Source organism: Nanorana parkeri, unplaced genomic scaffold, assembly GCF_000935625.1.
Source record: "Nanorana parkeri isolate BGI_ZX_2015 unplaced genomic scaffold, ASM93562v1 scaffold1413, whole genome shotgun sequence".
NCBI lineage: Eukaryota > Metazoa > Chordata > Amphibia > Anura > Dicroglossidae > Nanorana > Nanorana parkeri.
In genome coordinates this window covers 410988-424569 of record NW_017307681.1, presented here as the reverse complement: position 1 = coordinate 424569, position 13582 = coordinate 410988, and the positions used below count along the sequence as shown (strand labels likewise).

General features: G+C 44.8%; 1 protein-coding gene across 1 annotated transcript; it reads right to left on the bottom strand.

The window, feature by feature from the left end:
- Positions 1–3187: 3187 nt before the first annotated feature.
- Positions 3188–11631, bottom strand: LOC108798133 (olfactory receptor 2B6-like). Its single transcript, XM_018569858.1, has 5 exons — positions 11500–11631; positions 11234–11294; positions 10090–10196; positions 8745–8873; positions 3188–3940 (listed from the first exon to the last, which is right to left on the bottom strand). Exons 1-5 carry the CDS (start codon positions 11629–11631, stop codon positions 3188–3190), a joined length of 1182 nt encoding a protein of 393 aa, XP_018425360.1.
- Between the last annotated feature and the right edge of the window lie 1951 nt (positions 11632–13582).

Sequence of the window (13582 nt, the reverse complement as noted above, 5' to 3'; positions counted from 1 at the left end):
TTTAAAGTGGACATTTACCCTCCCTCTGACCAATCACATTAGCACCCAGCTATGATCATCTTACATTCATTAGCTAAACATATTTTTATTTTACTTACAATTACATTTTTTCCACTCCCTGGTCCACTTTGGCACAAATGATATAATCATGGACCAAGCCTTACATCCTGGGCAGATTACATCAGCAGAGCATTGTTGGGAAATCTCACAAGATCTCAGGGAAAGGCATTTTCCTCCCTTGAGATGATGTGCACGGTCACATGTCATAGTCACATGCGCCAGAGTTCCAGGAAGTAAAGGGAGATCTAGTAACCCGCCCTTAGTCAAAATGGACACCGTCAGAAGAATGAGGAAGAAAAGCAAAATGAGGTATGCAAAAATTAAAAAGCCGACAATTATCTAGACATATCTGTTTGTAGATTGTCATTACTAACGGTGTGTTTGTTGTTATTTTGAAGATATGGCTAAAGTTCCTGTTTAAAGGCTATATAGGGAGATGAGGGGAGGCACAGAGAAGCTGGGCCAGCACACACAGTAATGAGAGGCTACTAGAAGAGGAGAGTGTGACGATAATGAGGTCTGATGAGTGTGGAAAATGGGGCATCGTACTGAACGCAGTGCCACCTTCCTTTCAAAATTTGCAAGTCCGCGTCAAAACGATCAGATTTGTGACTGTGGCCAGCCAAAGAACAGACACATTTCATATGATTCCCCCCACTAAAACCAGCTAATGGCACAAGCAGATCAGGCAATGAAATACAGAAACAGCTTGGCCAGGATCTGCAAACTTGTACTGTGAATGAGCCTGGTCATAAATGGCTAAATGGTGGTAGTACGCAGTAATTAGCCGAGAGTCTGGAAAACCGGAGACTCTTAATGCTGCTCTATTGTAAACCGCCGTAAAACAGTCTAGGAATGGTTTAAAGCAAATCCTGGTTTGTTTGTTTTTTAAAACTACCAGAACCAAAATCCATTCATAATCTATAATTAGTGCTGTAATGGAGCTACATTCATAGCATGTGATTACGCTGATGTGTGAGAAGATAACAATCAGGTGGATACCACACATGCCTATGCTATCATGTGCAGCAGGCAGAACTTCTAGGTACTGTACAAGCAATGCACATATTGATGGAGCTCTGTCACTGCACAGCAGCCCACACTGGACCCCAGGCTGAGGATCCACTCCAGTTCTCAGAAGGTATGGAGACCGGGTGGACCTTAAAAAAAATTAGATTAATATTTTGTTGGAGTGTACACTGAGTGGCCAGATTATTATGACCACCCTATCAGTACTTCGTTGGGCCGCCTCGTGACTCCACGAGATGGTGAAAGGTGATGCGAGGAATCTGACACTGCACTGTTGCCCTTCTGTTGTCTTGTACCAGTCTTGCCCCTCCCCCGTTCTGCCCTAACATTGACTAGTCGCTGACGGCCACAATTCGCACACTCAGACCCAGATTTTCGTCTGACAGTCCGGTCTTTAAACACTTTAACAATGAGCCCCTCTTGAACATTTAACGAATTCTGCTGTTTTGCTGATACTCGCTCCATGGCTCAGAGCGCCAACAATCATCCCGCGTTCAAAGGCTGTTAAATTGCGTTGTTTCCCGGTATCTTCAGAAAAAAATAACTTCTACTGTCGTGGTAAACAACCTGCTTCCCTATTTATAATGGTCTGGCCCTCTAGCAACTTCCACCCACAGTTTGTATGCTTGCACCGGAACCCACGGTACCCTAAGGCCGTGCATTCCAGTGCGGCGCGACTTGGGTCGCGACTTAATGACCAAGGACAAATGTGGGTCCTGAGGTCACACAGTTTGAGAACCGCTGCTCTAGAGCACTGCCTAGTACAGTGACTCCCAACCTTCAGAGTCTATGCAGGTATACCAGCTGACTCTTACCCCTGACCTGAGTCATGAGGTCTCTGTGTCCATCTACTCACCAGTCAAGGATTGAACCTCCCAAGCCGTCCCCCAACACTGGCCAACTACTGCCTGAACTAATGGGACTGCAAGTCAGCTCCAGGGTGGAAACATCTTGTATAAGAAACCCTTTATAACTTGTTCTATTGGAAAATATTTTTTACCTGCTAGAACATGTTCCTGCGAAGATTATTTCTTATTGTATTAGGTCCTAATTCCTTTTCTGAAGATAAATATGGGGCTGCAGTTGTTGACCTCCTTCAGATGCTCGTTGTCTATGCATAGAAATCAGTGGACCTTACTTGCTGAAGCCAAGCTGAGAGTCAACAAATGTTCTCAGGCCTTTGAAACCAGCACATATTCTACATTGTATGCAGATCAACAGTGAATACTAAACTCAGGGAGGGGAATCAGCCAATCAGCTCCTCTCTTTCATTTTAAAAGCTAAAAAGGAGAACTATGAGGTGAGTGAAAAATCACTCATCCTCATAGTTCAAGCCGACGTGTGACAATGAAACTGTCACAGGTCGGCTCAATAGATCGGGAAGTGAGAGAACACATATCGTCGCTCGCTCACTTTCCGATCATCTCCCTGCAGAGAGCCGTGACTGTCAGCCACCACTCCCCGCAGGGATTCCCCCCTCTCCAATCCTCCAGTGCTGACTGGAGGAACGGACGGGGAGGGGGCGAGTGAAGTAGCCTTTGTAGGGTCCGGTGACATAGCCTTTGCAGGGTCTGGTGACGTAGTTTTTGCAGGGTCCGGTGACGTAGCCTTTGCAGGGTCCGGTGACGTAGCCTTTGCAGGGTCTGGTGACGTAGCATTTGCAGGGTCTGGTGACATAGCATTTGCAGGGTCTGGTGACGTAGCCTGTGCAGGGTCTGGTGACGTAGCCTGTGCAGGGTCTGGTGACTGTCATTCACGCAGCTTGGTGGATCTCGACAGCATTGTCGGGATCTGTCCCGGCAGCGGCGGTCTCAGTATACCGCAAGCTGTAGCTCAGGATATACTGAGCTTTGGGTCACGGGAGGACGCTAGTATATGTCCCTTAAGATAACTATGGGGAAAAGCACTCTTTTAAGTGCACAAACTGAAGAGAGAAGCTTATTCACCTGCTCCAGATTCTGTGTGGTCCAGTTTTGATAAATTCCCCCCAGTATGTTTGGAAAGTTCATTGTTCAAAGTAGAGGGAACAGACCATCAATAATGGATAGTGAGGACCATTATGAATCAATCATTTATTACCCAATTACAAACCAAGAGATCATCTCTTTTGTTTCCTCAACCTATCCTTCACTTCCGTATTATTCAGACTATAAATAAGGGGGTTCAGCATCGGACAAATAATAAGATAAAATAAAGAAATATATTTGCCTTGGCTTTTTGAGTAGGGTGATGTGGCACCAAAGTTCATGACCAACGCCGACCCGTAGAATAAAACCACCACAGTAATATGGGACGTACACGTGGAAAAAGCCTTGGACCTTTTTGCTGAGCGAATCTTCAACACGGAGGCAATGATAGAAATGTACGTCCCTAGAATGAACAGAAAGGGCAAGAGCATGCACACAAAACATATAACGAGGACCATAAGCTCGTCTGAATAAACATGATAGCAGGACAAGGTCATGATGGCCAGAATTTCACACAGGAAATGGTTGATCTGGTTTGGGTTACACAGCGGCACGGGAGATATTAGGGGCGGGAAAACAAACACCAAGAAGCTGGTTATCCACAAGAAGGCAGTCAGCCGGTAACAAACGCTCCATCGCATCAAAATGGGATAACGAAGAGGTCGGCAGATGGCAACGTATCGGTCGTAGGCCATGATGGCCAGGAGAAGACACTCCGAACCTCCCATCAGAAGAACAGTGTAGAACTGGATGGCACAAGCACCGATGGAGATTGATCTTCGTACAGAGAAAAGGTCAGCCAGGAGGCGGGGCACCACTGTGGAGGAATTACACAAATCCACGAAGGATAAGATACAAAGGAAATAATACATTGGGGTGTGTAACTGATGGTAGAAGACGATGAGGAATATTATAAGAACATTTCCAATGAAAGTTACCAAATAGATGATGAAAAATAGAACAAAAAGCAGAATGTTTATCTTTTGATCGGTGGAGAATCCTAAAAGAATGACCTCAGTGATAATTGTCCTATTTAAATCCATGATCAGTTTGCTGCAATGCAATAAACAAACAAAGTAAAACATTTAACGTAACAGAAAAAAAAAAAAAAGATACAAAAAAGATATAAAATATATTTATAAACAGATCGCAGGCCCCTTACTCTGGGAATATCTGTGAAAATGTATTTTGGGTCAATAATACCATAAACAAATGTTCTTACTATACAATATATTGCCAAAAGTATCGGGACACCACTCCAAATCATTGGATTCGGGTGTTCCGTGACATTTCCTGCTACTAAATATTCCGCGGTCACCTGTTACTGGGATTATAACAAAGTGGAAGCAACTGGGAACAACAGCAACTCAGCCAGGAAGTGGTAGGCCACGTAACATGACCGAGCGGGGTCAGCGCATGCTGAAGCGCACAGTGTGCAGAAGTCGCCAACTGTCTGCAGAGTCAATAGCTACAGACCTCCAAACTCCATGCGGCCTTCAGATTGGCACAACAACAGTGCGTAGAGAGCTTCATGGAATGGGTTTCCATGGCCGAGCAGCTGCATCCAAGCCTTACATCACCAAGTGCAATGCAAAGCGTGGGATGCCGCGGTGTAAATCACGCCGCCACTGGACTCTAGAGAAGTGGAGGCGTGTTCTCTGGAGTGACCAATCATGCTTCTCTGTCTGGCAATCCGATGGGCGTGTCTGGGTTCGGTGGTTGCCAGGAGAACGGTACTTGCCTGACTGCATTGTGCCAAGTGTAAAGTTTGGTGGAGGGGGGATTATGGTGTGGGGTTGTTTTTCATGGGTTGGGCTTGGTCCCTTAGTTCCAGTGAAGGAAACTCTTAAGACATCAGCACACCAAGACATTTTGGACAATTTCATGCTCCCAACTTTGTGGGAGGAGTTTGGGGGTCACTGCGCACCAGTGCACAAAGTAAGGTCCATAAAGACATGGATGGGGGAGTTTGGGGGGGAGGAACCTGACCTCAACCCCATAGAACACCTTTGGGATGAATTAGAGCGGAGACTGCGAGCCCGGCCTTCTCCTCCAACATCAGTACCTGACCTCACAAATGGTCCAACATTCCCATAGACACACTCCTAAACATTGTGGACGCCTTCCCAGAAGAGTTGAAGCTGTTATAGCGGCAAAGGGCGGAGCCAACCCAATACTGAACCCTACGGACTAAGACTGGGATGCCATTAAAGTTCATGTGCGTGTAAAGGCGTCCCAATACTTTTGGTAATATAGTGTATTTTTCCCAGTGAAAATGTAGTGTTGTAATGATACATTGTGGCCACTAGAAGGAGATCCCCGGTTCGAATGTAGATGGTTATTGTAATAAGCATGGCCACTAGATGGAGCTGAGTAGCATAAGAAATACATGCTTGTTTCTTATGCTCCTCACTCCATCTTGTGGCCATAACGTATTATTACAACACTACATTCAACCAGGGAAAAAATATTATTTGACCAAGAAGAATGTTCACAGATATTCACATGGCGAATATCCCTGCAGAATGTTCATAAATAGTACCCTTAAGGTGAATACAAACCCTAACAATGAGCTTCTGTTATTTGCCCCCCTTTACGCTTTTATTTTATTAAAAGTGATTTGGTATATCTGTTCGAGAAGTGCAAAAATGACCTGTGGGTCCTGCCAGAAATCTAGTGAGCTGATAACTTCCTTTGCTCTTTGCCTCAACTGAACTTTTATCAGTTACATTGCTCCCAGCTATCTATGTAGAGTAAAAAAAACACCTCCCCCCATGACAATAGACAAGAGGAGAGGAGGAGGTATTCTGTAGTCTTGCCCTAGGGTGATAGTAGGGGCCCCCTCAAAGATACAGTACAGTGAGTAGGTGCTGTCACCCAACGACAGGAAGTGAGTGTTACTGGCAGGATACTTTTCCCGGAGCAATTCCATCAGCAAAACTGAATTTCCAATCTGCCAATGAGACAAAATTGTTCATTTCACACAAAAATCTTCCCTAATCATGAGGGCCAAGTAGTCAGCATTTTCAGATGGAAAGGTTGCCACTTACTGGCTTATTAGGTCACTCATGGCCATCGCTTTGGCACATGAACACCGAGGGTAGAGGAAATTCATGGCACAGTTTCTCATGGCCAACAAACTTTAATGGAGAGTTATACAGTAGTCTTTTTTTTCTGTTTAGTACTGTTGCAGTGGCTATACTTCACTGTTCTCTCATCCTGAGGTCTCTGGTACAGGTATATGGAACCAATTTGTGAATCTGTTTCAAAGTGTCTTAGCGGCCAGTAGCAGCACTTCCTGTTGTTGGCTGACAATGATAAGGACCATTGCCAGCATGCCATATGCAGTCCTTCAGTTGGCCATCTGGTTGCCCATCTGCTAGGCCTGATAGTAAGCCCGATGGCCAACTGAAGGAGCGCACCCGGCCGGCTGACAACGCTGCTCCTAACTGGCAGGCAAAGGCTCATTGTTGTCAGCCTGCAACAGGAAGGACCGTTACTGGCAGGATCTCCAGCTAAAAAGCAACAGATTCGCACACACAAAAAAAGATTTGCTCAAGAAAACTGTATAGAGTGTGACATGGTGCCAAACACACTGATAATTTTGTTAGATTTATATATATATATGATTTTTATTATACACTATATTGCCAGAAGTATTGGGACGCCTTTACACGCACATGAACTCGAAAGGCATCCCAGTCTTAGTCCGTAGGGTTCAGTATTGGGTTGGCTCCGCTCATTCTGATCAGAAATTACTTTCCGCCAAAACTATGACCCTGATTCATGGAGCTGCAATAGCAACTAAAGCATGCTAAAGTGGCCTCTCAGTTAAAATGATTGCTTCCCACTTTATCACACCTTCAGCACTATTTTTCATTCCTAAATTCATATTCACTACAATGCAATATATCATTTTTATTTTCCCCTGTTATGTGTTTTTTTTTAATTTTATTTAAATGTATGTTTTTTTTAAATTTTTTGTAGTCAATGTTTAATTTTAGGGTATTGTAATTGTTTTAATTTTTTTCTTTTTCTGGCACATAATATTTGCAATCTGAAAAGTAACTTTTTTGTGCAGAATTATGCATGAAAGTATAAGGTTTTTCACCACCGAAAACTGGACATTGGTTTCATGAGAGGCCCCCGTATGCAAAGGATTTTTTTTTTAATAATATAATAATGTTGATTTTTTTAAACAGTTGTACTAATATCATGTGATGTAAAAATTTGCCACCATTTTATTCTACAGAATTTGTGCTTTTGGATAATGTATAACTCTGGGGGAGTTTTCAGTCATTTTCAGGCCTAAAATCTGGATTATAACATGTGTGCAAAAATGTTTGCAAAAACAGCTCTGACAGTGAAAGGGTTTAAGGAATTAACCAACCAAACCTGAAGTTATACAGTTATAGAAACCCCTCGTTTTAAATCCCTTGGCCAGAGGGTCACTACTGGGCATGAATTATGAAAGCTAAAAAAAATATAAACATAAAATATTCAATAAAATGTGACAGTGTAATAAAAAGAAAGAAAAAGTACAAAATAAATCCGGTACAATAACATGTAAATGAGAGATTATTCCTCTTACAGTGTAAATCTGAGAAATCCGGGTTCATCTCCGCAGAAGGATTGTTGGGCTTACATTACAGATTGAATACAGAAAGCGTGGAGAGGAGTTGTGGGGATTTCCTCATCCGCATGACGAGCAATTGTAACCCAAATACCAAAGAAGATGACTTGGGCTGACATGAGGATGGAGGTGCGCGGTGTCTTCATGTATCTACACAACGAGGATTATGTCACATTGTGACGCCGGCAAGTTCCGGCATTTTTATATATATAATGGAAGGAAATCATTCCCATTTATTTATTGATGGAGCTCCGGAGGACAATTACTGCCGCGGAGGGAAAACACGATACACTAATTATTAACAATGAGGGTTTCACTTAATGCTTTGCCCTTGTGGCTGGACCCCGGGGGTTGCATGGAATGTTTAGTTTTTCAGTGTTTTATTGGAAATGGCGCCTCTGAATTTCAGACAACACAGGTTGAACTATGGGCAAAACAAACAATGATATACACCAGGGGCGCCCACTATTTTTCGTCTGGAGATCTACTTTTCAAATGACGAGCTCATTGAGATCTACCAACGAAAAAACACCTGCATTCAGGGGTGGGAGGGGGCGTGGGCTGCGCAGGCAGGCCCCTCGCCTACAAAGCGATCGCCTGCATTAGTGCCTGTGTTCCAGTCCAGTGCGATCCGCAAAAATGCTGCGAGCACTATTTTTGCAGATCGCACTGGACCGGAATGCAGGCACTAATGTGCCTGCGTTCCGAGTGCGGGCGATCGCAATGTGGGCTCTACCAGTGATCGCTACGCGATCAACTGGTAGATCGCGATCGTCCTTGTGGGCACCCCTGATATACACTATATTGCCAAAAGTATTGGGATGCCTTTACACGCACATGAACTTTAATAACATCCCAGGCTTAGTCTGTAGGGTTCAGTAATCGGCCATGGAAACCCATTCCATGGAGCTCTCTACGCACTGTTGTTGTGCCAATCTGAAGGCCACATGAAGTTTAGAGGTCTGTAGCTATTGACTCTGCAGACAGTTGGTGACTTCTGCGCACTGTGCGCTTCAGCATGCGCTGACCCCGCTCTGTCATGTGACGTGGCCTACCACTTCCTGGCTGAGTTGCACATGTGACACTACTACCCGCACGTGGGTGGGAAGTTTGTCAATACCTAGATTTAGGAGTGCTAGGTCAGGTACAGGTGTTATCTGACTACCCGCCACGGAGGAAAGAGCCTGGAAGGTTGAGGACCAATATTGGTGTAGGCATGGGCAAGACCACAGTATATGAAGTAGATTGCCGACTTGGCCACAGCCTCTCCAGCACAGATTGGAATGAGATGGAAATATCCTAGCCATGCGGTAGGGAGTCAAATACCATCTCAGATTGATTTTTTGAGATAGTTCCCATAAGTTGACACACTTAGTCACTGTTTGGGTGGACTGGATCGCTTTACACCATTGAGAGGAAGTATATGTTGTACCCAGGTCTTCCTCCCATCTACGGAATGGCAAAGATTTCGTAAAATAGGTCTTCCCCTGTAGCACCCCGTATATGAGGGAAATACCCCTTCTTTTAACATGGGGGTTCGAGTAGAACTCCCATATTACAGCAGGTACGTGTGTCTCCACTACCCTGGTAATGGAGAGTAAGTGTTTGACCTGTGCATATCTATGAAACTCTTGCCGAGGCAGCTTGTACTGTTCAACCAACTCGTGGAATGTTTTGAAGGCCCCTTGGTTATAGAGGTCAGACACGTGTATGAGAACCCTGGACACCCAAGATCGAAGGGAAATATCTGGAACAACCAGTTCACACGTTGCAAGGGGCACAGGTATCTTTATCATGCCCTCCTGCCTGCATATAGGTGTATGGAGCATTCTCCACACCCTAACAGTCACAGCCATCGAGGGTGAAACCTGAGTCTTGGGGAAATCGGGCCACGTACTCCCAACAGTATAGTTAAATAGGTTATTCCCAGGTACCATGGACCTCTCTATCTCGCACCATTGAATACCCGAGTGAGGGCCAATCCAATGCCTCAGCTGATCCAAGACACATGCTAGGTAGTAGTCCTTCAAGTCCACCAACCCCATCCCTCCTACTCTCCTGTGTTTGATTAGATGGGAATGTGAACACCGAGCTTTTTTACCTTGCCAGATGTAACCATTCACTATAGATTGTAATTTTTTAAAGAAGATAGCTTTGAGATCTATCCGGACGGTTACGGAACAGATAGAGTATGCGAGGGAGTATCACCATTTTGAACGCTGCCAAACGCCCCGACCACATTAGTTCCTGCTTCGCTAATTTGAGTAATTCACCCGGGAGGGATGTCAATAATGGGAAGTAATTAGCTTTGAACAAGTCTGATGTTCGGGATGTTAGCTGTATGCCCAGGTAGGAGACAGACCCATTACTCCACCTATATGGAAAGGAGGAGGAAATTACTCTCTGGGTGTCTGGAGAGATCCCCATGTTGAGCATACTGGACTTGGAGTCATTCACTTTATAGTATGACAACTTACTAAACCTTTGGATAGCCCTCTGCACCGCTGCTAGGGAAGAGACAGGGTTGGTTATCATGAAAACAATATCATCCGCAAACAGATGTAATTTATGGTGAGTACCTTGTAGTAAAAATCCAGTGATATCCATGTCCCTTCTGATGGACTCAGCGAAGGGTTCTATTAGAAGATCAAATATTAAGGGTGAGAGGGGGCACCCTTGTCTCGTCCCGTTCTTGATACAGAAAGTTTTCGATACCATCCCAGACGTGAATACCTGTGCCGAGGGGCACGAATACAGAGCCATAATAGCCTGCAATATGGCACCCGTAAAACCAAATTTGCCAAGCGCCTGCTTCATATAACCCCAGTATATTTTGTCAAACGCTTTTTCTGTGTCTAGCGTCAACAGAAGGGAAGGTGTACCCGATTTCTCAGCCTGGTGGATTATATTGATAAGTCTTCTTGTGGCATCCGGAGCCAGACGCCCCTTAATAAATCCTGTTTGCTCGGATTAAATTAAATTAGGGAGAATGTCATTTATTCTAGATGCCAAAATCCTTGCGTAAATTTTTATATCCGCGTTTAGCAAGGAAATTGCCTCGACAGCAAGCATGTCAATTTCTCTCCAGAGAGATCCAAGCAGGCTTGGTGTAGCCAAGCATTGTTGTTTTCTCCCCAACAATTGTTGAGCAGTATTGCACTGCATACAGTTTCGTTTAACTCACCTCTGTACACGGTTATACTAAGGTGATCTTTATGTTACCTGTTTACATTTCTTTTTTGTTCTCTTCTTTTTGTTCTCTTTTTCTTCATGTTTAAGAGTACACAGACTACGGATGTCGGATACGGTTATACAGATACACCTCCAGGTGAAATTGGAGGTTCGATGGGCCCAGATATCCCTTGCTCCTGGAATGCTCAGATATGTAAATTCCTTTAATGATCCCACCAGTACATCCCTTTACACGTCTTTAAAAATTCTGTCATTGAACACCCGAGGCTTAAATCATCCAGCTAAGCGCTCCTGGTTTTGGAGGGAAGCTCTTAAAAACTATGCAGATATAATTTGTGCCCAGGAAACACACTTTCGGACAGATTACGTACCACGGTGTTCTCACAAGAACTATAATGCTGTGTCCAACATGCCTACAAAGAAAAAGAGGGGGGTAATGGTGGCAATCCGAAATACTGTGTCTTTTGTTCCTAAAACAGTACTCATAAGGTCAAACAGGGCTCGTTGATAATGTGCGGAGATTTTAATCTTATCACTGATAAAGATGTAGATTGTTCAAATATAGGGGTACGTAGGACTGCTTCACTTTCTCCCTTCCTGGCTAGGGAACAATTATACGATGCCTGGCGTTGCATCCACGCCAATGAACGCGATTACACAGTACCACTCAATGGTCCATAACACATACTCAAGACTTGACTTATTCTTGGTGGAGTTGTCGCTTTTGCAGAATGTTGTCAGAGCGGACATCCTTCCAAGGACTTGGTCAGATCATGCTCCGGTCACCCTCCAGATAGCCAATTCACCCTGCACTCGGTCTTTTCGCCCCTGGAGGAATGACACTCTCTTGTTTAAAGATGAATCCAACGTAGCTACTGTAACACTCGCCTTAAAGAGTTCTTTTCCATCAATGTAGGCTCTGTGTCGGATCCCTCCATTTTGTGGAACGCACATAAGGCTTTTATGCGGGGCGTCCTCATCCAGATGAAGGCGAGGGTGAGCAAGGCTAGAACTAAAAGGATGGCGGACACTCTCGCAGCCATTCAGGATCTGGAGGCACAAAATAAAATCTCTCAGGACCAAAATGTACTCAATGAGTTGACTAAACTTAGATATTCATTGAGAGCTCTCATGATGGAAAAGTTTGAGAGGTACTCTAAATCTCTACGCCTACAGTACTACTCCAATGCCAATAAAGCAGGTGCATTTTTAGCACGGCAGTTGAAGGGAGGACGCACATCCACCAGAATATCTCATCTGATAGATCCCACTACGGGTAGGAAATATATACACCCACGGGAGATTGCAGACCAGTTTGCTACGTATTGTGAATCCCTGTATAATATTGAAGGAGGTACTGAAGTCCTGCATCCCTCGCCCACCGATATTGACAATTTCCTATCGTCACTACATCTACCCACGGTGTCAGCACATCAGTTAGAGGCGCTGAACGCACAGATCACAGAAGGGGAAATATCTAACCACATTACCTAAAAATAAAGCCCCGGGCCCAGATGGGTTTTCGGGGGAGTATTATCAGGTGTTTAAAGAGGTTTTAGTCCCCTACATACGCCCTGTATATCAGACAGCCGTTCAATCTGCTACATTCCCGCCCGAAATGCTAAAGGCGACAATAATAGCTTTGCCCAAACCAGGAAAGGAGCCGGTGGCACCCCCCAATTTTCTTCCAATTTCCTTGCTAAACATAGATGTGATTTTGAAGTAACATAATGAAATAGTTATCGCTTCTCTGCCTTTGGCTAAGATCAGATGTAGTATCTGTTCTTATCAGTTTTCAGAGAAGAACTGCACCATTCACCGGAACGGATGGTTGCTTAGTATTCTCTGGAGTAATAGGTGGGTGCCGGGTGGGTTTCCTTTCCCCCTGGGTTGATTCTGGTTATGCCGGGCTTGTCCCCAGTTGTAGGCGGGAATCCCTCTGGTGCTAATGCCTTCTGCTAGGGATGTGGCTGCCCTTGTCTGCCTGGAGGGTTGGGAGACACAGAGGCCCGTGGTGCTGTGCCCCCTGGGTGTCGTGTCCCAGGGTGTGCCAGAAATCACTTGGGAGTGGGACCCCCACAGTGATCACTGTTACTTGTTCACGGCACTTCATGCATTTCTGCACTGCGCCTGTTAAGCAGGCCTTTTGGCTAGCCTGGGGCAATTTTTCTTTACCTTGGCCGAAAGGCCTACCAGGGTTGTGCACTGGCACCTTATTTATTTAACGTACTTATTAGACGTACTTATTATGCGCACCAGCAAAAAATTCGTTTAGTTTCGTTTTGATTCGGATTTGCGTTATTTCGTTTTTCAGATTCGGGTCCGCAATTGAATTGGTTTCGGGATTCGGACGAAATTCGTTAGCGGTAGTCAGGTCGAAATTTCGTTACAGCAAAGTGACATTAGAAAAAAAAATGTTTTTGTTTTTTTTTACACTTTTTTTTCCTGTCTGCAGAAGATGAAAAAAAAAAAAGCCTGAGGTTCCTCCCCAATTCATACCAGACCCTTTAGGTCTGGTAGGAATTTTAGGAGGAACCCTCCCCCAAGTTAAAACAAAAAAAAGTGCGTGGGGTTCCCCCCAAAATCCCTGAAAAAAATGGGGGGGGGGGAAACGTGGGGTCCCCCCTAACAGTCCTACCAGACCCTTAATCCGAGCACTGGCACGGCAGGGCAGGAAAGGGGGGGGGGAGGCGATCGAGCG

Excerpts from the sequence above, each read along its gene's own strand:
- LOC108798133 (XM_018569858.1), bottom strand. The coding sequence starts at position 11,631 with ATGTCCGCTCTGACAACATTCTGCAAAAGCGACAACTCCACCAAGAAT. Across the intron at positions 10,197-11,233 it reads GGTACGTAATCTGTCCGAAA|CAGCGGTGCAGAGGGCTATC; the intron begins GTGTGTTTCCTG and ends TCTCTTCCCTAG. Across the intron at positions 3,941-8,744 it reads TGCAACTCAGCCAGGAAGTG|TTACACACCCCAATGTATTA; the intron begins GTAGGCCACGTC and ends TTCTACCATCAG.